The sequence below is a fragment of the Xenopus tropicalis genome, chromosome 7 (genome assembly GCF_000004195.4).
Source record: "Xenopus tropicalis strain Nigerian chromosome 7, UCB_Xtro_10.0, whole genome shotgun sequence".
Classification (NCBI taxonomy): Eukaryota; Metazoa; Chordata; class Amphibia; order Anura; family Pipidae; genus Xenopus; species Xenopus tropicalis.
This window is the reverse complement of record NC_030683.2, coordinates 83,689,338-83,713,720: the sequence shown is the minus strand read 5'-3', so window position 1 is coordinate 83,713,720 and position 24,383 is coordinate 83,689,338. Positions and strand designations below refer to the sequence as shown.

At 37.5% G+C, this 24,383-nt stretch overlaps 1 protein-coding gene across 2 annotated transcripts in view; it reads right to left on the bottom strand.

The window, feature by feature from the left end:
• Positions 1-565: 565 nt before the first annotated feature.
• The window catches only part of LOC100493805, a 37,372-nt gene continuing 13,554 nt past the window's right edge, over positions 566-24,383 (bottom strand). For both annotated transcript variants that reach the window (XM_018095992.2, XM_031906147.1), the window contains exons 4-12: positions 23,365-23,427; positions 21,677-21,767; positions 19,801-19,938; positions 19,065-19,123; positions 13,265-13,445; positions 10,661-10,804; positions 5,888-6,008; positions 3,789-3,901; positions 566-1,521 (exon numbers count right to left, since the gene is read on the bottom strand). In XM_018095992.2, the coding sequence (XP_017951481.2) occupies positions 1,414-1,521; positions 3,789-3,901; positions 5,888-6,008; positions 10,661-10,804; positions 13,265-13,445; positions 19,065-19,123; positions 19,801-19,938; positions 21,677-21,767; positions 23,365-23,427 (1,018 nt within the window). In that variant the 3' untranslated portion in view covers positions 566-1,413. The remainder of the gene's footprint in view (positions 1,522-3,788; positions 3,902-5,887; positions 6,009-10,660; positions 10,805-13,264; positions 13,446-19,064; positions 19,124-19,800; positions 19,939-21,676; positions 21,768-23,364; positions 23,428-24,383) is intronic.

Here is a 24,383-nt window from a genome sequence, read left to right as displayed (position 1 = left end):
GAATTTGCTAAAGTGCCTTTGGAAAGCAAAGAAACTCAACATAAAAAGTATTTTTTATATTCGTGGCAAAAAAAGGTGCACTTTTGGGGGTTTGCTGCCATCTTGTGGACATTGACTGAATAAAAATTTCAGTTTAACATGATATCTATATGGTGGCTATTTTGGTTAAGTAATCCACTGTGTGAGTCACAATGGATATCCTTTACTTATCTTTGTAAACATTTATTGTAGTACATTTAGTCACTATAAAAGTGAAGTATTGAGAATTTTTTGAATACACTCCCTGAGCTCATATGGTTACCCCTGTGCAGTGCCAATATTTGCTTACAGTTACCACAAGTATAGGGTGGATTTTAAGGGCATAGCCTTCCCTCCAGTGCTCTTGTGTGTTTCTTTCAATCATCCAGCCATAACTGGGGGGTAGTTACATGTAGAGGGTCTGTGCCATAAAATCATTTTTATTTAGATTTATGACGGGTCATTTAGAACTTTTGGAGAAAACTACCATCTCCTTTTGATACATAATTTTTTTAAACAGAAAAACAATTTGCAGAAATAGGACCAATTAGACAGATATTACACTGTGGTTTTATTGGGCATGGCTTAGATCTGGTGAATACATTGGAATACAAAAATGACTTTCACTGTCAGAATGTTTGCTAAATAAATTTTCAGACTCACTAAAGCTAACTTAAATTCATGCAAAAATGATGTATACTCTAAAGGGCTTTTACTGCTGTTATAAAGAAAAACCAAAGTCCAAATGCTCCAAGTAATTTAATGGCTCAGATGGGGTGCTACCGCTGCTGGTCCCAAACAGATAGAAATCTACAAATAAGTATTACAGAAGGGAAGTGCTTGCATTGTGTAAAACTACATCGGCATTTATTTAAGCAAAAGTATTGTGCTTACAATTTTAGCAGGAAATAAAATTATTCATCAGAACAATTGTAGTATTCTCGCATATTTTTTTTCCATTGACAACATTTCCCCTGTCTGTCTGGTCCTTATTATGCTCCTAAACCTCCAATCCCATCTCAGCATAAGTAAAAACTCACGTGGCCAGACTTCTTCCTCTAACGCTAATATTGGGACACGAGACTTGACTGCTGTAATTGCCAAATGGAGCAAAGTGGTACAAGATGCTGCCTTTTTAGTAAAGTACTGTGACCCCCCTGTGTCAGCACCCCATTAAGTTAGCATGCCCTACCCAAGCTCTCACTAATCATTGGGTGGCAAAATAATGACGCAACATGATGGGAGGTTGGTACAGAGTGAAATATCTGCATAGCTGGGCTCTTAAACATCTACTTCTGTCCCAAACTAGATTTTTTTATTTACAGTATCTCATATCTAAAACATTTGCAAATTGGCAGTTAATGGTAGGAGATTGTCATAAATGGAATCCTCTTGTTAAATGTTCTCACTGGTTCCCAGCTCAATATATTTCTCATATTCTAGAATATCCTCCATATCTTCATCCATCTCCATAGTTAGCTCTGATAACAGAACCTCCAGTGCCTAAAACAAAGAGAAGCAATGTTGTTATTTCCTTCAGTCCTGTAATACACCCTTTGTTTTTATTGTATTGAGTAGAGTTGGATGGTGAACAAGCCTCATACACAGCATACTGCATAGACATGACAATGGAGCTTTAAGCTTTGCAGCAGCACGCAGAGTGCAAAAAAATATGGAGGTACAAACACGTGTACACATCAGGACTGTGGTCTCCGGGGCTGTCCAAGGCTGTCACCTCGGGGTCCCCCCCCCACAGGCCCCCCACTCCAGCCACAAGCCCCACCACCTCAGTCATGAGCTCCTCCCAAAGTCAAACCTGATGCCAACTTGCCCGCCCCTGCGTGTATGTTTTACCTTCTCCTTGCGCCTGCGATTGGCCTTGGAGGGGGCACCGACAGTATCCAGCAGGCAGCAGGCCTGTTGTGCCTATAGGCACTTGATGTTGCATCAGCTAAATCACATGCAGATAAAAAGTATATAAGTGCGCTCCCAGGTCCTGCCAAAAGCACATCCTTCTCTCACATGCGTTAAAAAATTTTTTGCGACTTAACGCTCGATTCACTTGTCACAATTAAGAGATGTGATATATTTTGCCGCGTGCGATATTAACGCACAATATTACGCACGTAACCATTACTTTCTGAAAGCTACTGTTCTGAAAATTACCATTTCCCCGAAAAGTGGAGGATGCATCACTCTAGGATCACATACAGTACTAAAAAATCCAACTGCAAACTCCATGTTATGTTGCCAAACGCTCACAAACCGCAATGTTCTTTAAGTACCGCCTACCCCAAGTAGGTGTTAATATTTGCACAGATTAAAGCGATATTTTGCACGTTTAGCGCTTCATATGTTTTTGTGAATCATGCGTTAGTACTATTTCTATTCACTAATTAATGCAATGTGTTAGAAATAACGCTTTACGATGATGTGTTTTTTGTGCATGCGATATGCGGATTAACACATGCAAAATGACTTTGATGAATCGGTACTTATTTATCGCATGCTTTTTAACGCAAAAAAGCATGTGATAAGTGTTATCGATCTTTAGTGAATCGCCCCATAGTGTTTAGCAAAGAGGTGGGTCTTCCTCTTTGGCTGCCTCTGGTGTGTCAGGTGGAAGGTCCAATGAGCCTGGGATCAATAGGGCCCCAGTAAAGCCATCTCTACCCTAGAGTACCCATCTACACTCTAGAGAAGTCGGGGACAGGGACCCTGTGAATGAGGACCAGTTATACACTTACACTACGCAAGGAAGCAAGAGCTGCTTTTGGCTCCAACCAGGAGTTTAGCTGGAAGTACCCTTCCATACAGGCACTGTTGCCTTAGCAAAGGGCCACGATTAAGACACAGGATACAGGCTAGTGCCTAACCCTGATCCATAGTCGGCTGTAGGACTCTTTAAACCTAAAGGTATTCAACCTGAGGACTGAGGTATCTATCCAGACTGCCCTCCATAGTGGTGCCGAGCTGACCAGGTGCCTTTACCCTGCCCAGTCTCCCAAAGAGGTGGGATAAACCGGTGGGCACCCTCTCTTGTTGTCGTCAGAGTGCACTACTGTCATTATCAGCATATTTGTGAGTATACCATTAACCGAGTGAGCTAATTGTCTTTGACAATAAACCAATTTATTATTTGTTCATCAGCAAGAACCTTCTGGTGTCCATTATTTGTTATTTTATTCTGCACACACTGACAGCGAGTTGTAGTTGCACTACTATATTTCCACTTTGCGAAAGCCCATCTGAGGGATTGAGTCATATGTACCCCATGCGTTAAAGCTATTCTAGCTGGCGCTGCCTGATTTTTACAAGTGAAATCTATATTTTTAAAAGGCTCCACTATGCAGGATGCTGACACTCTAATAGTCACACTGAGCCACACTGGGAGGCTTGCATTCTGTAAGCTGATTGTGTTTGTGTAAATTCATTTTCCTTGTTGCTTGGACCAAACAGCAAGTATATATGCGCCAACTCCCCCTTTTTATTTGGGAGTTACCCAGTTTTTGGACCATCTTCCCGATCTCCTACATCCAGCCATACAATCCATTAAAGTTCTACACACTTACTCATTCACCATGTTGTGACTGGTGCCTGAACTTGTTTAAAACTCCGTAATACATAGAAGCTACATATATATATATATATATAAACAATATACTACTTTATATTTATTGTATTGTATTAAGTAATGCTTTGCGATTGTTAGCCTGACAAAATAGTAGTGTTTGTATTTGCTAGAGCATGGCATATTTGAAGGCACATACCACTCTGCTAAAGGCTTTTTGATGAAAGTGCCTCATGGGATAATTCTGAAAGGTTGCTTGCTGTTCCTGATGAATTGTGACATGCTGTCTTAAAAGAACATCCAGAATGAAACCTGAAAATACAACACCAGTTAGAAGATTAGAGTATTTCCTTCGAGCTTGATATCTGCGTATATGCGCCTGTGCGTGTGTTTGTGCAGGGACATGTGTCTGTGTGTGTGCGTGTAAGCATTTATACAGAATAAAAAATAATATTACTAAGGCTGACTCACAATGGTCCTTGGATTTATTCCATAACAATGCATTTGGTTACAGATATGGGACCTGATACTGTATATAGAATGCTCAGGACTTGGAGTTTTCCAGATAAGGATTCTTTCTGTAATTTGGATCTTTGTACCATAAGTCTCGAATAAAGGTCCCCATACACGCCAAGCGAGCGGATCTTCTCCTGATATCCCCCACTTATGGGTGGACGATATCGGGAAAATCCAGGTTAATTTCGATTGTTTGGCCCTGGGCCCAAACGATCGAATTATAATGACGGGCATAGGTAAAGTCGGTCCGGGGACCGTATCGACGAGCCGATGAGGTCCCCGATCCGACTAGATTTTCTAACCTGCCCGATCGAGATCTGGTCGATTTTGGTCGGGCAGGCCCATCGGAAGTGCCCATACACGTGCCGATTAGCTGCCATGTATGGGGACCTTTAGTGTTAATTATATCTTAGTTTGGATCAAGTACAAGGTACTGTTTTACTATTACAGGGAAAAAGTTTAATAAGTTTAATAAGTAAAATTTTACTTATTTGAATAAAATGGAGTCTATGGGAGATGTCTCATCCTTAATTTAGAACTTTCTGGATAACTGGTTTCCAGATTACAGATCCCATACCTGTACCACTATATTTTTTGAAGAAAAGTTGTGAAATTTTCTGGTGCAACCTAAGCCTGAGAGTCAGAGGCCAGAAAGAAATATGATTGGTGATGTGATAAAATGGGATTTTTTGGCACATAATTGATATATGTTTTGAGTGCACCTAGCAACTCAGTCTCCAATGGAAAAAAGAGACTGTATTTTGTGTATTTAGTTGTTGGCGGCAGTGCAGATTGTATGCAATATAACGTCTAACTGACAAAGCAGTTATTTTGCATCCAAAAAAAGTATGCCATTTACAAGCTAGTCTAGAGAATATGCAGTTCACAATTAAAATCCCCCATGCAAAAGTATTCCCTAATGGACAGTATTACACTGGGAAAGATTATAATTTTATTCTTGTTTTTGTTCTTTTCATGCCTTTTATTACAGACCTCTTATACTCCCAAGCCTAGTTCTTTGAGAGCTGAGAGTGACACCTCACCATGGCGGATCATGGGCAAAGAGTTTATAAATGACCCTGGCAGGGGCACCCACATTTGTTTCTCTGCCGGGGGGGCCTGGACCGGGAACGGTACCCTCAGTACTGGTGTGACAACCAGTGGTTGTTAACATTGTTTAAATTTTAGAAGCATTAAGTGTATTTTATTTCCTCCAGATGTTCACAAAAGCAATTTATAGTTTTTGAAAAGTTTACATTGTTTAAATCAACTTTGCAATATACAGTACATCAATTAAAAATATGCAGCCTTTTTCTGATTCTTAATGTAATAATATGGTTTGGAACAGTTACCTAAGCCTGGCCCCCTGCTCTCCTGCTGATCTGGCTGACTACTGTGAGGCTCAAAAAAAAAAGTAACAGTAGTCGACTGTCCACATTAGGGAATTCTATGTTGTGTGGGTCTTTTTTTAAAAAAAATGGGTCTTTAAAATTATATAGCTGTTTTATTTTCTAGGAATATGTAGTCACACGTATGCAGTATCATATTTATCAAGTCATAGTCATACAGGTGACATCTAATATCCTCATATTTTACAACAGGGGGCACTAACTAAGCATAGACAAACCCACAGATACCTACTGTGAGAGTCTTAACTGCCAGAATCTTGTATAGAGCTGATCTTCACGATGAAATATCAATATATGGAAGGCAGATACAGGGGCAGATGTGTTGTAAGACAGAGATCAGTGAAATATACAGGATATGATAATTGGCACTTACTGTCCATCAGAACTGAAGATGAATCCTTTTCAAAAAGCACCAATTTATTGGTTCCAATCATTCCAATTAAATGATGCAAAATAAACATATCAGTTAGATATTTATTTGCACTGACTGTAATCTGAAATACAAAATAAAACCTGTATTATTGTGTTGCTTTTTTCTGAAAAAAAAAAAAAATACAATTTAATTGCTCCCAGTTGCTAATTGCTCACAGAAAGATGCTCATTAATGGGGCTATATATAACATTTTGTATAATTAAAGCAAGTGTGATACAACACAACTTTCTAAAATATAGTAATTCCAAATTTTATATTTGAAAAGTAATTTTCTTTTCATTATCATTATCTCTTAAAAGACCTGCCAGTCCTACAGAGGGGATTTCACAATGGTCCTAAATCTATGTGAGTGCATGTTGGCCGAAAAACAGGTCTACAGATTAAAAACTCCTCTACATCCCTACACAGGCTCATTTATCATTTTTCGAGTTTGTGAATTTGAGTTTGTTTTTCTAAATCAAATAAACTCGCATATTGAATGCTTACTTATTTATAAGGAAAACTCAATTGAATTTTTCAAGTTTACAAACTCAAATACTCAAAAAACTTGTGTTTGAAAATATGGCTTGATATTGCCTGGGACAACTCCCATTGAGGGGTGGTTCTTCCTTCTTGGCCTGCGGCATTTGATCTGTGTGGATGCTCCATGAAGCCTGGGTCCACACCAGCCCAGAAGTTTAGGCCCTATGGGTATCAGCACCCTTAGTGAAGTTGGGGAGCAGGGACCCCAGGATCGAGGTAAGGAAAGAACAGGTTAGCCACATCTAAAGCACTTTCTAGGAAAGTGAGTTAGATAGTACTTATCTAGAAAGTGCAGATTTCTTGCTCCACCCAGGATAGGAGAGTCAAGGAGTCTCAGGCTTGTGCTTTAGTATAGGGACACAGTAGTGCCAGGGACTAAGTTAGTCTTTACCATGCCCATACTCTATATGAGAGGAATAAACCGGTGGACACCACACTTCACTGCTAATTCTACAATATCATCAATTGTACTGCTGTATTACCTCCTAAGAGAGTAAGTATTGTTAACCCTGCATTACCATCATTTGCCTGGAACAAATAAACAGTTATCCTTTGTTTGCAGAGCTCCTGGCATCCATATAATCATTATAAACACCCTCCGTATGTATAACTTCCCCTTAGCGAAGGCCCATCCTGCTGAAGAGGAATCCAATGTACCCCATGCTCTACCCATAGCTGGAATTTGTCTATTTTAGCCAAAAAGGGGTTACACAAGTTTTCGGGGGTTTTGCACTTAATAAATACCAGACATTTGAGTTTTTAAAAGATAATTCGAATGTCGATTTTTGTTTTAGTGCAAAAAACAAAAGGTGAAAAAAATCACACTTGAATGTTGATAAATCTGCCCAATAGATTTAGGACCATTGTGAAATCACTTCTGTAAGACTGGCAGGGAAATATCCAAGTTAAATGCCCAGTAAAAGTGATTTTCATGTCTTGGTCATTAAATGGTAATACGTTTACACTACATTTTTGACTTTTGAGTAAAGCTTTAGGCTGGTGCAGTAAGTATATCAACTCCTAAATTTATAGCCATATTTGAGTTTAGGGTTTAGTTCTCCTTTAAGTAGTAGCGAGGTGACTCACATAATGTTGGGGAGGCACATTCTCAATGAAGGAAACGCTTATATCTTTATTTTAGTTTGGAAAACTTACTCTCAAGAGCCGAGGAATGCAAATGAGAGATTTCGAGAAAGTTTATGTCTCCTTTAAACCTCATAAACATTCATTGCTTTACAGCACATTTGTTGCACCACTTGTCTTTTTTCAGCAAATGAAATGGTGAATGGACCCTTTAATAAATATATCTCTCAGTTTTCTGCACTGGCTCACACTTCTACATGTCCCAGCAGTTGACATATATCCGCAGAACCTAATTCAGTTTGGGATGTAATTCTGCTCTTTTCTAAATATGCATTAGTGTTTGACACGTTTCTCTTGTGCCATTATTTCTGCTTTTATTACGCATTAAAATGGTTTTATGCCATATTGTTTTTTCCATTTCTCTTTGAGCTGCCATGCATGTCCGCAAAGATCAAAGCTATGAGAACCTTTTCCCCATCTCTATTTTCCCATTTGGTATTTCGGGTTTGTGGCTTCTCTCACATAAATGCATTATTATCCCGCTCTTCACGTTAATATTTCAATAAGCAGTTCTAAATTCTGTTCTGTGACAAGTTGATTGCAAGTTGCATTACCTTTGAAGGATTTTTGATCCCTCTAAATTGTTTTAATAGAAGATAAATACTAGGGGTAAGTATTCTTTTGTGCATTAGGGATCTTTGATTGTTTAAACATAAAAAAAAATGCAATGCTTTTGTTGTTCATATGGTGAATGCTAATACTAGCAGCACGCCAGCCTGTTGTGGCAAAACTCTTTGTTGCTATAATATATAGGAATACAAAAGTACAATATAGTCCTATGGATTTGCTTAAGGAAAAATCAGGAGCTGCAAATATTTTAGTCCCAGAACATTTGGGCTGCGCTGATTGCCCAGTGATTGCATTTAAATGAAATGCAATCAGTGCCGCACCTTTAACTACATTTTCTGGAAGAGCCCCTGATTTTTTGCATTATATTGTAGCCTTCATTTATTTTCCAAGCATCTGTGGAAATATTACTGGCTCAGTTTGCAGATTTAACATTGTCTAATCAGATATTAAAGGTCATTTCCTTAGACTACAGACAGAAGTGCAAGAGCACTAGGTGTGCACTATTCATTTTTTTTTAAGCTACCAAGAAATGTCCTCCCCTTTAAGCAAAACGGGGGTTGTTTGCCATATATTCATAGGCAGATTTTCAGTAAGGCTAGGGGAAGCTAAGCCTCCCTAAACCTGCTTGGCACCTTAAAAAGACGAAAAAAAAACCTCACTCCATTTGTGCACTGTCCTGGAAATCTTCTGTTCCTACTAGGTTCTGCTGTGCTCTGATTGGATCTTTCTTCTTGTGGATTCTCCAATCAGAGCACAGTTTTCTTGACAGACAGTAAAATTGACCAATCAAAACACAGATGCAGACAGGGCTCAGGAGATATTACAAACTAAAGGCAGTGCAGAAATGAAGACTGAGAAGAAAAATCTACAGGCTGTAACTTTACCTAAAAACCTCACCAACTCTGAACTTTTGCTGCAGATTTCGTCCCACTTCCACAGGTGCTATACCCAGGTACTATACCCAGGTACTATACACAGGTACTATACACAGGTACTATACACAGGTACTATACACAGGTACTATACCAAGGTACTATACACATGTGCTATGCACAGGTACTATATACAGGTACTATACCCAGGTACTTTACACAGGTACTATACCCAGGTACTATACACAGGCGCTATACCCAGGTACTATATACAGGTACTATACCCAGGTACTATACCCAGCTACTATACACAGGTGCTATGCACAGGTACTATATACAGGTACTATACCCAGGTACTATACCCAGGTACTATACACAGGTGCTATGCAGAGGTACTATATACAGGTGCTACACACAGGTACTATACACAGGTGCTATGCACAGGTACTATACACAGGTGCTATGCACAGGTACTATACACAGGTTCTATAAACAGGTACTTTACACAGGTGCTATAAACAGGTACTTTACACAGGTATTATACACAGGTGCTATACCCAGGTACTATATACAGGTGCTATAAACAGGTACTTTACACAGGTACTATACACAGGTATTATACACAGGTGCTATACCCAGGTACTATATACAGGTGCTATACACAGGTTCTATACCCAGGTACTATACACAGGTGCTATACACAGGTACTATACAGTTCTAAAGGCTGAATCATTAGCTGAAATTAAATTGTTTTTTTGCCTGACCTGACATCTATAATATCCCTATCACCTATCCTAACAGATGGAGGGTAAGTTAACTCTTTCCCCCTGAAAAAGCTCATTGTGCTTTTATATATTTGTTGTTGTTTTTTTTCTTACTTTTGTCATTGTTTTGTTCATTTCTAGTTAGTTACCAGTTATCAGTGCCAGTGTTATAGTGCCAGGGTCTGAATATCTGCCATCAGTACCCACTGCTTCTCACTGTATATAATGTGCTGGTTTTGTAAATACAGACTGTGTCTCACTGTATATAATTTTCCTGGGGTGTCAGTACCCACTGCCTTTCTTGCTATAAAACTAACATAAACACATCTAAAGGGGGAGTTCACTTTTAAGTTAACTTTTAGTATGTTACAGAATGGCCTATTCCTAGCAACTTTGCAATTGGTCTTTTTTATAGTTCTTGAATAATTGCCTTTCTCTTCTGCCTTTTTCCAGCTTTCAAATGGGGGCCAAAAATTATTGCTCTGCAAGGCTATAATTTTATTATTATTGTCATTTATTATTACTTATTTTTCCATGCAGGCCCTTTAATTATTTATATTTCCATCTCTTGTTTAAACCACTACCTGGTTGCTAAAAGGAGCCACGAACAGTACTTTTAATGAGGACAATGTGTTAAATTTTCTCCTAAAACATCTGCCTTAAGCAGGTATTAATTTCACAGTTCCTGAAGTGCCTTGCATGGACAAGTGCTCAATATTGAGTCTGTGGAATGTCACACTTGTTAGGGGGATGTATATGGACAGATAGATCAATAGATATATAGATAAATAGATAGCCAGATGTGCCACAAACATTTAAATATATAGATTGACATTGATTACCTGGTTCTGCTGCCGTTCCGAAATCTGCTCATTATATTCGCTAAGGACAGCAGTTACTGTGACTTTTACTTCTTTATCAACAACTGGGTGAATAATATCTTCAAGGAAACGTTCAAATTCAGAGTCTTCCACAACTTCCTCTATCTGAAAAAAGCAGTAAATTTTAGTTTCCACAACACATAAACACCAAGTACCAAGTAAAAAGTGACCTTCAGTATTAAGTACATGTATTATAACCATTTACATTAAGGTCACAGTAAACAATAGAAATAATGTTTCAGAAATTTAAACCTTGAAATGGGACGTACGACTGACATATGATAAAATCTGACATTTAAGAAGCAGTGATCTCGTTTTGTAATATATATATATATATATATATATATATATATATATATATATATATATACAGTTTATATATATTTACTGTACTGTTGAGGGGAAAATGTTCAGGAGGAAAACTCTTTTGAACTAGTTGCTTTGTATAATGAGCAGGTATCATTACATGTGCACAAACATGAATCTTTGAGAATGCCTATAGATTTTCTAGATATATACAATTTTATCCATCCCTTTACTCCTTTGTCTCCTCTCCCATTTTTTCAATCTGTATATATTTGTTCCACTATTTCTCTTACCGTTTTCTCCCACACTAACCCTAAAACACTGGCTAAAGTTCTGTTCAACAGACTATTTGCTATCTCCGACCAGCTGTTCTATCTTGATCAGTACTGTGCTTGATCCTCCAAGCGGCTGCCACTGGAGACTGTAAAAAATACAAACTGACCAATTGTAATTACTTACAATTACTTCTTAGAAGTAGACCAGGTCAAGGCCTTTGACAGCATACTTGGCCAACTTAACAACTGGCTATAGATGCAGTACTGGAAATAGTGTAATTCTTAGTAATCAGTGACTGTGGGGATGCCAGCTTCTTGAGGGCTTGCCAGATCAGTCCACTACTCTATGTTTTCATGCCTCTATGGTCACAACCCGGTAGCATTTTTGGTTTCGGACTTGGAGCCGACCTTTCAAATGGTGAGCTTCCCATGGATCTCCACCACAATTAAAGCCCTGGGTATTACGTTTGGGAGGCTGGTCCAAAGCTGAGCTGGTCCAAATAGAAATGTATCCCAAATTTCCATTGATTCCATTGCGCATGCCATAGTTGCACAGCTATACCAGATTGGCATTTCTTTACAAGATAGGTGATAAACTACTACCATTTACGATTCTATGCAGGGTTCTTTTTCACACCTGCTATTCTAACCAGTACCATTGTCTAATTGCTTTCCAAAAGTGACTGTATCCTTCTTACAAAACTGACTTAACTAACTGGCATGAAGGCATTGTTTTTCCTGGGTCTTGGACTATTTCATCCTGCTCATGTTATTTAAAAGTGAAACTCATCTCACGGAAATAAGAAATTAGCAAGATATACTCCCCCTCTCAGCAAAAGTCTCTCTTCATTCTCTCCTTATGCAGGAGATAGAGTCAGATAGACACTTGCACTGCTGGTCCCGTGTTTTTTTTTTTTTTTTACGAATCACAGTGAAATGTAAATTTTGCACAAAAATTTGTAAATGAGATTGTGGTTGCATGAGTGTGCCACTTTGTGTGTGTTTATTGGGCACTGATGTGTTGTGCAAAATCAGTTCAGCAAATATTTTTTCTGCCACCAAATTTGTGGCATAACTCACTTGGACATAAATATTCCTAATTTGTGATTATGCCATATTTAAAAAGCTTTTATTATGTTTGCATATTAAATGCACCAATCTTGTGTAGCTTGATAAATTTATGGCAAATATGTTCACTGCATGAATGTGCACAATTTTTAAATGACCCTCATTAAGCTTGCATTGTCTAGGCACACACCAATGATGTATTAGAACTGTCTGTCAAAATCTGACAGAGTTTGAAGAGAGAATGAAGATTATCATTATTGGAAACAGTGCAGAATTTTTCATTGACGATATTTCAAAAGTTCCCTATTATAATAAGATTAAGCTTAGATAAAGCTTTTATTTTTGCTCTGGTTCCCTATAACTAACAGTCACTAGAAAGCAATGAACTGTGAATTTTATCTGGACACTTATATTTTCATTTTTTACTTAAAATGTATTTCTTGTATATAAAACCTTTAACTGCATGCATGGCTACGTTTTACCATATTTAGATAACAGGTAATACATGCCCAAGGTGCTACATTTAATTAGGATTTAAATGCTGATTCTGTTGATATCTTTATCCAATGTAGACCTGGCGAGAAGATCCTGAATGCACATTTAGAAATTGACTACATTACTCTGTAAGTTGCTTCATGTGCACAATAAAGAGTCCGATATTTTTCTTTTAAACACCAGATCAGAATTACTTGCTGACTAGTAGCAATTCGTTTCATAAAACCCACTGGAAAACCTAACCTTACATACAGGCTTATTCAGTACATGTTCTATTGTGAACATCGATTCCCAGAAGCAGAAAGAGTTAATGGATTGGAACTGGAACCGCAGTTACAATAACATGCAATAGGACACATCTCTTTTTTATGTAAATATGTCAATTACAAATTCAGAAATGCAAAATTATGCATTAACTCACCACAGATGATAATTCTTTGCGGGTCACTTCTGTAATTAATTCATCCATGAAATCATAAAGGGCAGCCTTCAAGAGGTGATCATCCACAAACTCCTGGATTACACTTCTGATTACATCAACAGACAGGTCTCTCAAGGTTTCAACCAGCACTTCATCCCTGAGTGACACTGACAATGTTTCTCTGTGTCATAATGAATTGGAAAAAGATCAATGAACCTTTCAGTTAATGTTCAACATCAAAAATTTAGTAACTGGACTACCTTCAATTTGTTTGTGCTTGTTTTTGGAATATATAAATAGGTTATATTAGTATATAGTGGGAAAAACAACAAAGAAAATACTTTCTTAGCTCTCCATCACATCCACAATACAAATAATATGTACTTTCTCATACCTGACTTTCCAATATTAATCTCTTCAAATCCATGTCTACTCACTCTTAGTTTAAAATCTCATAGCTGTAGACCAGCTCCAATACTAAATTTATTTTAGTGGGCCCTTAGAAGATATGATTATGTTTTTTCATTTTCATGCTCACTAGATTTTTTGGTAGTAGAGAAACCAGTTATGTCTGCAATTTATACACTGTCGAAAATTAACTAGGGCCTTGTCCAACTTCCAGGGTGTCCAACAGTGGAGGGATAGGTTCTGTTTTCTGCCTAGTTGAGTCCTTGCTGCATTGGTGCAGCAGGGCATATCATTTTTTGGAGAATTTATATGGGATGGATGTGACAATCTGGGATGTTAGGCACCACAGATGTGACTTCATTGTACACAACCATACCCCATGATAAATGTTTTAATTTTTGCTGCTCATCGTACATGCGTTTTAAATTAAATGTTTAGTTTTAATTTCTCTCTACAAGTGCTCAAGATAATGTTAAGAGGGTGTTTGGGAGGTCAGCACATCCATTTCCTTGTATAGGTATCTTGTGTGGTTAGACAGTGCCGAAATCATTTTTGAGTCCTTTTTAGCAAGGCCATAAGACAGTAATCAACTTCTTATAGCATTTTTGTACTGCCCACATTAGAAATTCTATTCCTGTTAGCAAATTCTCTAGGGTTGTACATTTAGTAAGTGATCCTAAGAGACATAGGGAAACAATTACAAATACGTATCAGAATATTGTCGTACTGGGTCATCCAAATCCAAAAATCTCTGGAAGGGGCACAAGAGCAATTTAAAGGAACAGTAACTCCAAAAAATGAAAGAGCTTTAAAGTAATAAAAATATAATGTACTGTTGCCCTGCACTGGTAAAACTGGTGTGTTTGCTACAGTAACACTACTATAATTTATATAATAAGCTGCTGTGTAGCCACGGGGGCAGCCATTCAAGCTGGAAAAAAGGAGAAAAGGCACAGGTTACATAGCAGATAACAGATACGTTCTGTAGAATACAATAGTGTTTTATCTGTTATCTGCTATGTGCCTGTGCCTTTTCTCCTTTGAATGGCTGCCTCCATGGCTACATAGCAGCTTATTTATATAAATTATAGTAGTCTTTCTGAAGCAAACACAGAACTTTTACCAGTGCAGGGCAGCAGCACATTACATTTTAGTTACTTTTATACACTTTCATTTTTTGGTGTTACTGTTCCTTTAAACCCATAAGCAGTAAGGCCAGAAATGGTGCTGTATGTCATGCATCAAGTGACATCCATACTGCATTGGACATTGGAGAGGGTTAAACACAGCATATCCCCCCTATCTGAAGTCAGTGGTGATTGTAAACGTTCTGGGGCTGAGTAAAATAAAAATTGGGGTGAAAAGTCCCAGGGGATGTATTCTTGCCTTGTTTTTGTAACTAATACTTCAAGACACATACTGAATATCACAACATTGATCAACTGTTAGAAGGTACCATTGTTGAGACACTTTGGAATGCTTTTAAATTTGGAATTGAATTATGTGGGATTGGTACATGAACCTATCCTGTGGGGGGGATAATAAACTGTGGTCATTATCTCCTTAATATGACTTAATTAGAATGTTCCCCTTTTTTCTTATTTCTGGGTTTTTTAGGATTTGATGGGCTGCTAAGCAACTGGATGTTTGCATGGGAGGTTTATTGGCTTGGAACAATGATAATATTTATTTTGTGTCATTTCCATTGTTACCTCTTGTATCTGTTTTATAGACTGTATTATATCCTTTTTGCCTATGGCTTGATAAAAAAGCCATAGTGCTCTGAAACATTGCCCAATATCCCAATATGCATGGGCAGAGTGAACTGTATACAAAATATAAAAATTTCAACTGGTAGACACTGTATCACTTTTCATATTTCTATATTGGACCACAAATGGACATTGTGTACACACACACATACACCCAACAACACATACAGAAGCACCCATGGAATCGTAACATGATATTGTTCATGATTAACTTTTATAGATAAAAATATGGAAGTTAATTGTGCATTCATTTAGCTGTTCCTTGGAGATAGTTGAAAGATCTGTTGATTGAGTGTGATGGTCATCTTTTAGTAAGATGTAGCCTGTTGGGCATATTGGATGGTTCCACCTCCAAACTGACATGGACATCATTTTGTTTCTAAGCCCTAAAGCTCTGAATCTCATCAAAATAAAGGTAATAGATCTTGCAGAGTGATGGTGTAGAGAAGCAATCAAACTGCAAATTTTCCCATTCTCTTAACAGGCATTTGCCATAACAATATATTTGCCCTGTTCACTGATAGAAATTACCAAAAGAAGCACAAATTATTTATATGGAATTTTGGAATATGAGAAAAAGATCTATTGATGTTCCAGTACCTTTATCTTAGAAAAGAATGTGGCAGTCAGGGACCTTGTACTTTTACAGGTATGGGACCTGTTATCCAGAATGCTCTGTACCAGGGGTTTTCCAGATATTTGGATCTCCATATCCTCAGTCTACTAAAAAACATTAAATAAACCCAAACAGATTGTTTTGCCTCCAATATTAATTAAATCTTAGTGGGGCTCAAGGACAAGGTACTGTTTTATAATTACAAAAAAAAGGAAAGCATTTTTAAAAACTGGAATTATTTGATTAAAATGAAGTCTATGGGAGATGGCCTCTTCATAATTTGGAGCTTTCTGGATAATGGGTTTTTGGATAACGGATCCCATACTCACTTTACCGTTAACTATAACTGACCCATAAGCTGTTGTGCAGTAAATCTCTTACATATTTCAGCATGTACAAGGATGTTTATATCTAGTAATGAGCAAATCTGTCCCAGAAAACATTGAAAGACAGTGAAAAATTAATGAAATGCGTGTGCAATTTTTTTTACACGTATGACAATTTTAACCTGCGCAACTTTTTTTTCTCACTCCACATTTTTTTACGCATGCAACTTTTTTTCCTAATACATTAAAGTCAATGGGTGTTTTTTCTTGCCAAATTTTTTGTTGGGGCGAATTTTTGCCACCGTTTCATGAAAAAATGTGCTCATTGCTACTTATACCCAGCAAACTGGCAATTTCTAAAGTGTACCACATAGCAGAAGGATGAAGGCAGTTTTCCAAATCTTGCTTGATTTAATTTATATAGGATCTGGTCCAAGAGAGGGTTGTCTATTGAGTCTCTTTTGATGTTGAGGAACACATGACACTTGACATAGCACCCAATTGGCTGCCATGTAGGGGACTCTGATTCTGCACAAAGATAATTTGGGTCACTCACAATACTTTGCTGAAAAAAACACAAACAACTGACTCTTTTGACCATGCTGGATATATAAAAATTTGCACTTTGAGCCCATAGCTCTTGAACTTGTCAAAACATTTTCCCATGTTACTTAAGTGAAACAGTTTTAAGGATGGATTTGATTGTGTAGCACTTTTTAAGTGACACAATCCATGCCCTCAGACTGTCTTTCCTTAGTCCTTACGTTTAATCTCAATGTAGTAAAGTGTTGGTAAAATGTTGGTAATGTAACTTATGCAAAGATTATCCTAAAAAAATGTCTTACATAGTTACATAGTTACATAGGGTTGAAAAAAGACCAGTGTCCATCAAGTTCAACCCATCCAAGTAAACCTAGCACACCTAACCCACACCTACCAACAGTCTCACCTCATAGTTTAAATCTTCCATCCCCTTAACCAGTTTAGTTGCACGTCTCTGCACTCTCTCCAGCTCATTAATATCCTTCTTAAGGACTGGAGCCCAAAACTGCACTGTATACTCAAGGTGAGGCCTTACCAGGGACCTATAAAGGGGCAAAATTATGTTTTCATCCCTTGAGTCAATGCCCTTTTTTATACAAGACAGCACTTTATTTGCTTTAGTAGCCACAGAATCACACTGCCTGGAATTAGACAACTTGTTATCAACAAAAACCCCTAGATCCTTCTCCATTAAGGATACCCCCAACACACTACCATTTAGTAGATAGTTCGCGTTTATATTATTTCTACCAAAATGCATAACTTTGCACTTATCAACATTGAACCTCATTTTCCAGTTTGCTGCCCAGTTTTCTAATTTTGTCAAATCGCTCTGTAAAGCAGCAGCATCCTGCATGGAACTTATAGATTTGCACAATTTAGTGTCATCAGCAAAAATAGAAACAGTACTGTCTATGCCCATCTCCAGGTCATTAATAAACAAGTTAAAAAGCAAAGGACCAAGGACTGACCCCTGCGGTACTCCACTAACCACACTGGTCCAATTAGAAAATGTTCCATTTACCACCACTCTTTGTACTCTATCCTTCAGCCAGTTCTCTATCCAATTACAAATATTATGTTCTAGGCCAACACTCCTCAATTTGATCATTAACCTTCTGTGAGGTACTGTATCAGTCTTGCGCTCAGAAACAAAACAATTCATGTAAATGTGTTAATGCTGGAGCATTTAAATAATTAGTGTACATGATTGACCTGTTAGGTTAATCTGTGTTCTTCCTTGTATGTAGGCAATTAGACACCAGTTTTAAATGGAGCTTGTAACAGGTTGACTCAACATATTGGCCATAAATATTTATCAGGCATGGGAACTAAGACCAGGGATATAATAGTTTAGTAATTTAATTAGCACATTATGTTGGTGCCATTTTAAGCCATCAGTTCATTACAGCTAGTGTCAACTGGCTGGATTTACAAAGTCCCAAAAATACCCCACAGATGACTCCTTAAGAGTCCAAAGAGCAATTATGGGATCAATGTTGGTTTCTGGGCCCCCCTTCAGTAGTGGAAAATGGTTCCTTTTACATTAAAGGGGAATAACATGGGTTTCAATTCTTTTGTCCTGCTTCTATTGTCCTAGTTGTTTCCATCCTCTGTCTGCCCTCACACAACTATCTTAGAATATTCTTCCTACCTTATGCCTTGTTGTTCCGCTCTTTTTGTTCATTCCCATGTTCTAATCCCCATTCTGGGCTGTATGTGTGAAGCCATGCTCAGAGGATCACAATTTCATATTGAAGGATATTACATTTTAGCAAACTGAATGGCACCAATGCCTGTAAGGCAGCTACATTTTAGATTAATTTAAACCATTATAAACTGATGCTGAATCATCAAATCAAGTTATAAATGCAACATATATCATAATAGCATACACACCTATGACAGAGCTCTCCTCTTACTTTGCCTAGCCAATACTGACATCCTTACCTTGGGATGAAAGAAGTTTTGACTAAGGTACTGACAGCAGAGGCATGGTCATTTTTCAGCTCTTTTTTATCTTTTCCTATGCATTTACCATTTTGGACTGCTAAATGCATTATTACTGATATATACTATACTCTGTACTTCTAAATCAAGTTGAATAGAAACAATATTTGATGTAAAAAACTTACTTTGAATTTATTTGTCTTGTGAGTTCTTTGGCAGAAGATTTCCATGGTTTCAGGTGAACCTGTAAATGTGTGAAGAAATACACATTAATAGGAATAATGCATGCTCTTTTCCTTAAAACGCATGGTATTTGAAAAAGTTACTTCCTGATGCCCTGTGGGACTGATTTAAATCACAGTAGTGGAAGTTTTTATGACATTACGTACATTGCGCCTTCTAAAATATGTCAGGGTGACTTACTTTTTAATGTAAGAAATATGTCATTTGGAAAGGAATAATGATTTCCCAGTTCAACATACTGCTAATAATTAAGCCCCATTCATATTTGGGCTGCTATTATTGGGTTATATCTTCTACACAGGCTTATTTATTTTTTATGAATAAAATGCATTGATCATTTATTCACAGGAAATAGAGACAAATCCCTCCTGTGAAAAGATGCAAAGGGAATAAAGACTTGCATATCATTTCATGTATCATAAGCAGAAAAGGGATTACTTTGGAAGGCAGAATAATGAATCACACGAAGAAGCCCAGGTCAAGTAGAAAGCAACAACTCTGTATATACTTCTGGGAACTGGGCATGTTTGATGTGTCAAGGGAGAGGCGAAGAGGGAAAACAATTTTCTTCAAGCTGAAACCAACAGTTTTCTTTTTACCATTCTGTGCACTATAATGTTAGTCATAGCATTTGCACTTGCTTTCAACTGATGTTGTACATAAGCTAATAAATCATACCACTGTAGACTTCTGAGTTAGGGCTTCAATCACCACATCTAGGAGAATGCCTTCCAGCAAAACTTCAGTCATAAATGAATCAATAAAGGTCCAGGCAAAATGTTGACTGTTTAAGAAGACTCTAACTGCCTCTTGTTCCTAATAGACAAGAGCAAAGGCAATCCTTGTTTCTTATTTTAACACAAATCATAAGGGTTAGCGTTTATACGTATTACGCAGTTGTGACTGACAGCATCAACAGCATCATCAAGTGAATGACCCACGAGCTGTAGTGTACATATTACAAAGTCAAAAGGCACATCGAAACTTATTACAAGCTTTAGCATTTTAAACATATGCCCGCCAATAAACCATCTCATCCCTACACTCATTCCTCATTCCTACAATCTAAAATCTGTTAATAAACCAGTGTAGGTATGATGTTGTGAGGGAACACCATGACATGGTGTCAAGTCTTGAAACCCTTTTTCCCACCACTATTATCACCCTCTGAACTGAAGAACTCAAGCAAACACCTCTTTTTATGAGTTGAAGTAAGTCAACATCATATAATAAACTTTATAATAGACCAACTGGATCTCTATGACAAGCTGCTAATGGCTGCTTTTAATGATATCCCCTGTGCCCCTATGATATTCAAACCCAGAGGCTAGCCCCCCTTTTATTTATTTAAGCCAATCACCTGTTGTGTTACATTTACCACAACCCCTTGCAGCACCTTTCCTGCTAGATGGGTTACTAATCACTCTGGTTTTTCAGAGGTTACTTCTGAAAATGGTGACTAAGTTGCCAATATGGCCCTATGTAATTTGCTACAGTGAATAGTCCACTAAATTTCAATAGTATACAAAAAACAATTTGAGTGGCTAAGCAGAGAGAAACATCTACAGCTACAGCCCCAGGGTGACCCAAAACAGCCTTTTAAAATCTTTATTTAAGAGATGAAATTAGATTTGGATAGTCTCCAGATTGCAGAAATAAATTAACACACAAATATACATAATCAAATAATCATACTTTGCCGTTTGGCTGTTCACCAAAATACAAACTACATTAAATAAAACAAATTATTTTTACTGTAAGTAACTGGTGGACTCATATATTTGGATCTACTTAGAGAGTGAGTGCTTGGAAGGTAATGCTGTGGTGATGAGGGGTGGCCAATGTCCTACAACATTGCTAAGAGCACCTGAAATCTCTAAAGGGAGGCCTTAGACTTCCTTCTGGTGTGCTTCAAATAGACACACTATGGGGCAGATTTACCAAAGCACGAATTCGAATCCCAAATGGCAAAAATTTGGATTGGAAATGAAAATTTTGCCGTCTTTTCGTTGCCTTTGTCACGACTTTTTCGTTGCTGCCGCGACTTTATCGTATTTGGCGCAACAATTTCGTTGCCGATGCGATTTTTTCGGATTGAGCGATTGTAAACAGCGGAAAAACGAATTCAATTTTTTTGAAAATATACGCAAAAAGTCGCAGCGGCGACGAAAAAGTCGCGGAACATATGAAAAAGTCGCAACAGCGATGAAAAAGTCGCAAAATACCGATCATTATGAAAAAAACACATTCAGACACCTTCGGACCGTTCGTGGATTAGTAAATCTGCCCCTATGTTGTGTAAATGATAATAATTGCCTTCTACTGCAAAATAGATCACTATGTAAAAGAAATATATAGTGAAAGAAACTCTGTTCTGTATTTTACAGTCTGAGGGCAAAATATTTGCCTTAACAAAACGAAAAAAACATTCAAATTGGATGTCAATTTACTTCAGATGTGGAATCCAATAAAAGGCAATGCTAAGCGACTTTACTATATAATAAAAAGTGCATTTGCATTCAGGTCAGGTGTCTGTATGCTGTGAAGTCCTTACCAATTTGGGCTTTGTTTTGTCATGCTGTCCCCTTTTCATTACAGGTACATTTTCACAGAAAACTGATTTGTCTTCTTTATTTTTTTCTCTCCTGCTCAATAGAAAAAAACATGAAGCTAGCATTTAAAATAAGCTAAAAAGCTGATGTTCCATTTTGGCAGCGTTCTCCAATATACGGCTGGTTACAAGAATAATGCATCATGTGTATTAATGTACTTCCCGTATTGAAGAGAACTTGTCTGAGATGTTTGCAGTATAATTTAACATCAGCAGAATAGTGTGGGGAAAGGCATATACGAAATAGAATGTCTTCTCCGCGGCTCCCTGTCTGCTAAGTAAACTGTTTTCTGGAACAGCTTGTGAATTTACTTAACATTGGGTGAAGAGAAGAAACATTACTTCAGGGTATTTTGTTTGTTTGTGTTTGAGGTGTACTAATAATAATGGAGCCAATACATTTGGCTGTTGCTGCGAAAAGCTACAAGTGTACAACCCAGCAAGGTGTGCAAAACAAATCCCAAAACAGTGGAGGACAGGGGCCTTGATCAGATTATGTAGTAAAATTTAGTATCCAATATAAGGTTTTCCTATTCTTTCTTTTCTTTTCAAATAGTTTTTTTTTTATTGTTCTGCAGTACAGATATGGGATCCCTTATCTGGAAACCTGCTATCCAGAAAGCTCCAAATTATGAAATGCCCATCTCCCATAGACTTCATTTTACTAAAATAAATAATGTTGCTTAAATCGATTTCCTTTTTTCTGTAATAATAAATCAGTATCTTGTTCGTACTTGATCCTGACTAAGATATAATGAATCCTTATTGAAGGTATCCTTGAGGGTTCATGTAATGTTTAAAAAACTTTTTTAGTAGACTTGGGGGCCTAGTTATTAAAGTACAGGTACGAATTACAAAAAAATCGTATTTGATCGTACTGTGCGTATTTTCTGTGACTTTTTTGTATTTTGCGCGACTTTTTCGTACTTTGCGGCAAAATTTGTGCAACAAAATCCTATTGTCCCGGCGAGTACAAAAGTTTCAGATTCATTCAAGCTTTGGTATCGTGACTTTCCTTGGGCCAGGTTGGAGCTGCAGAGTGCCATTGAGTCCTTTGGGAGGCTTCCAAAATCATGCACAGAAGGATCAAAGACGGAAAGGTTTTCCCGCTGTTTACGATCGTTTGGATACGAAAATTTAGTGACTTTCGGATCGCCAAAACTATTTTTTCGTAAGCATTTTCGGGATATTTGCGATCATCAGAAATTATCGTATTTAATCCGAATTTTTCCCAATTCGGGATTCGAACTCGTACTGTGATGAATAGACCCCTTGGAGTATGGAGATCCAAATTATGGAAAAACCCATTATCTGGAAGAACACAGAACCTGAGCATTCTGGATAAAAGGTTTTTATAAATACCCCACTGACACCTTTCTTCAACTTAGTATTCAATGCACTGTAGCGCTTATTATGCATATGCAGATGTAGATAAGAACACTTGACAGAATAATAATGCATGGACTTGAAAAACAGGATTGTCCTTTGAACCAATATGTATTTGAGATAACAAGACCCTCCCTCAGTACTTGTGGGTCATACCAGTAGCCACATTTCTACTTTTGCCTTCTGTTGCTATGTCTTACATCCTAAGTGATTAAAATCAAAAAAAGTCATAATAAAAGGCTTACCTGGCCTGTTGTTTCTGAACCAGGTTTTCCAAATATGGATTGCTTTCTTCTTTAAACTGAATACTGGAGTAAATACAGGTTGTAAATGATCATAATATGCAGTTCATAATATGAAGGCAGGGTGATTTATTGTTACATTTACTTTTTATGTGCCTTTGTTCTTAATGGTATCCAGGCATCCAATTAAATATGTTCTTCATTATTAATACAAGAGTCAAGAATATGAATTCAAATTCAAAATTCACTTTCAATTCTGACCTGACACTATAGCTACTGGCAGGCAACAAGTTTCCTTGATTCTAATTTATTACAGACTTTTTTTTAATGAAGCTCATTTCCTTTTAAGGGGTACTTTGCACAATTTGCAACAGGTCTTTATGTTTTACTTTCTAAAGTTCTTGAATTATTTAGCATTTTGTTCAGCAGCTTTTAGTTTGGAATTATAATATTTATCTGGTTGCTAGGGTTCAATCTAGGTTTACCCTGGCAACCAAGCAGTGGTTTGAATGAGAAACTGGAATATAAATAGGAAAAAACCTGAAAAGAAAGATGAGAAATAAAATGTAACAATAACAATTAAAGTGTAGTTTCACAGAGCAATAGCTTTTTGCTTGGTGGGATCACTGACCCCCATTTGAAAGCTGGAAAGAGACAGAAGAGGAGGCAAATAATTCAAAAACTTTAAAAAATAAGTGAAGACTTATGTTGCTACGCAACATTCTATACCAGTGTAAAAGTTATCTTAAAGGAATACTGTCATGGGAAAACATGTTTTTTTCAAAAATCGAGATTCCCAGGAGAATCCCGGCTTGAAATCAATTTGTTAATATTTTATTTTGAAATTTCACATGGGGCTAGCCATATCCTTCATTTCCCAGGGTGCTACAGCCATATGACCTGTGCTTTGATAAACTTCAGTCACACTTTACTGCTGAGCTGCAAGTTGGAGTGATATCACCCCCCCCCCCCCCCAGCAACTGATCAGCAGAACAATGGAAAGGGAGTAAGATACCAGTAGA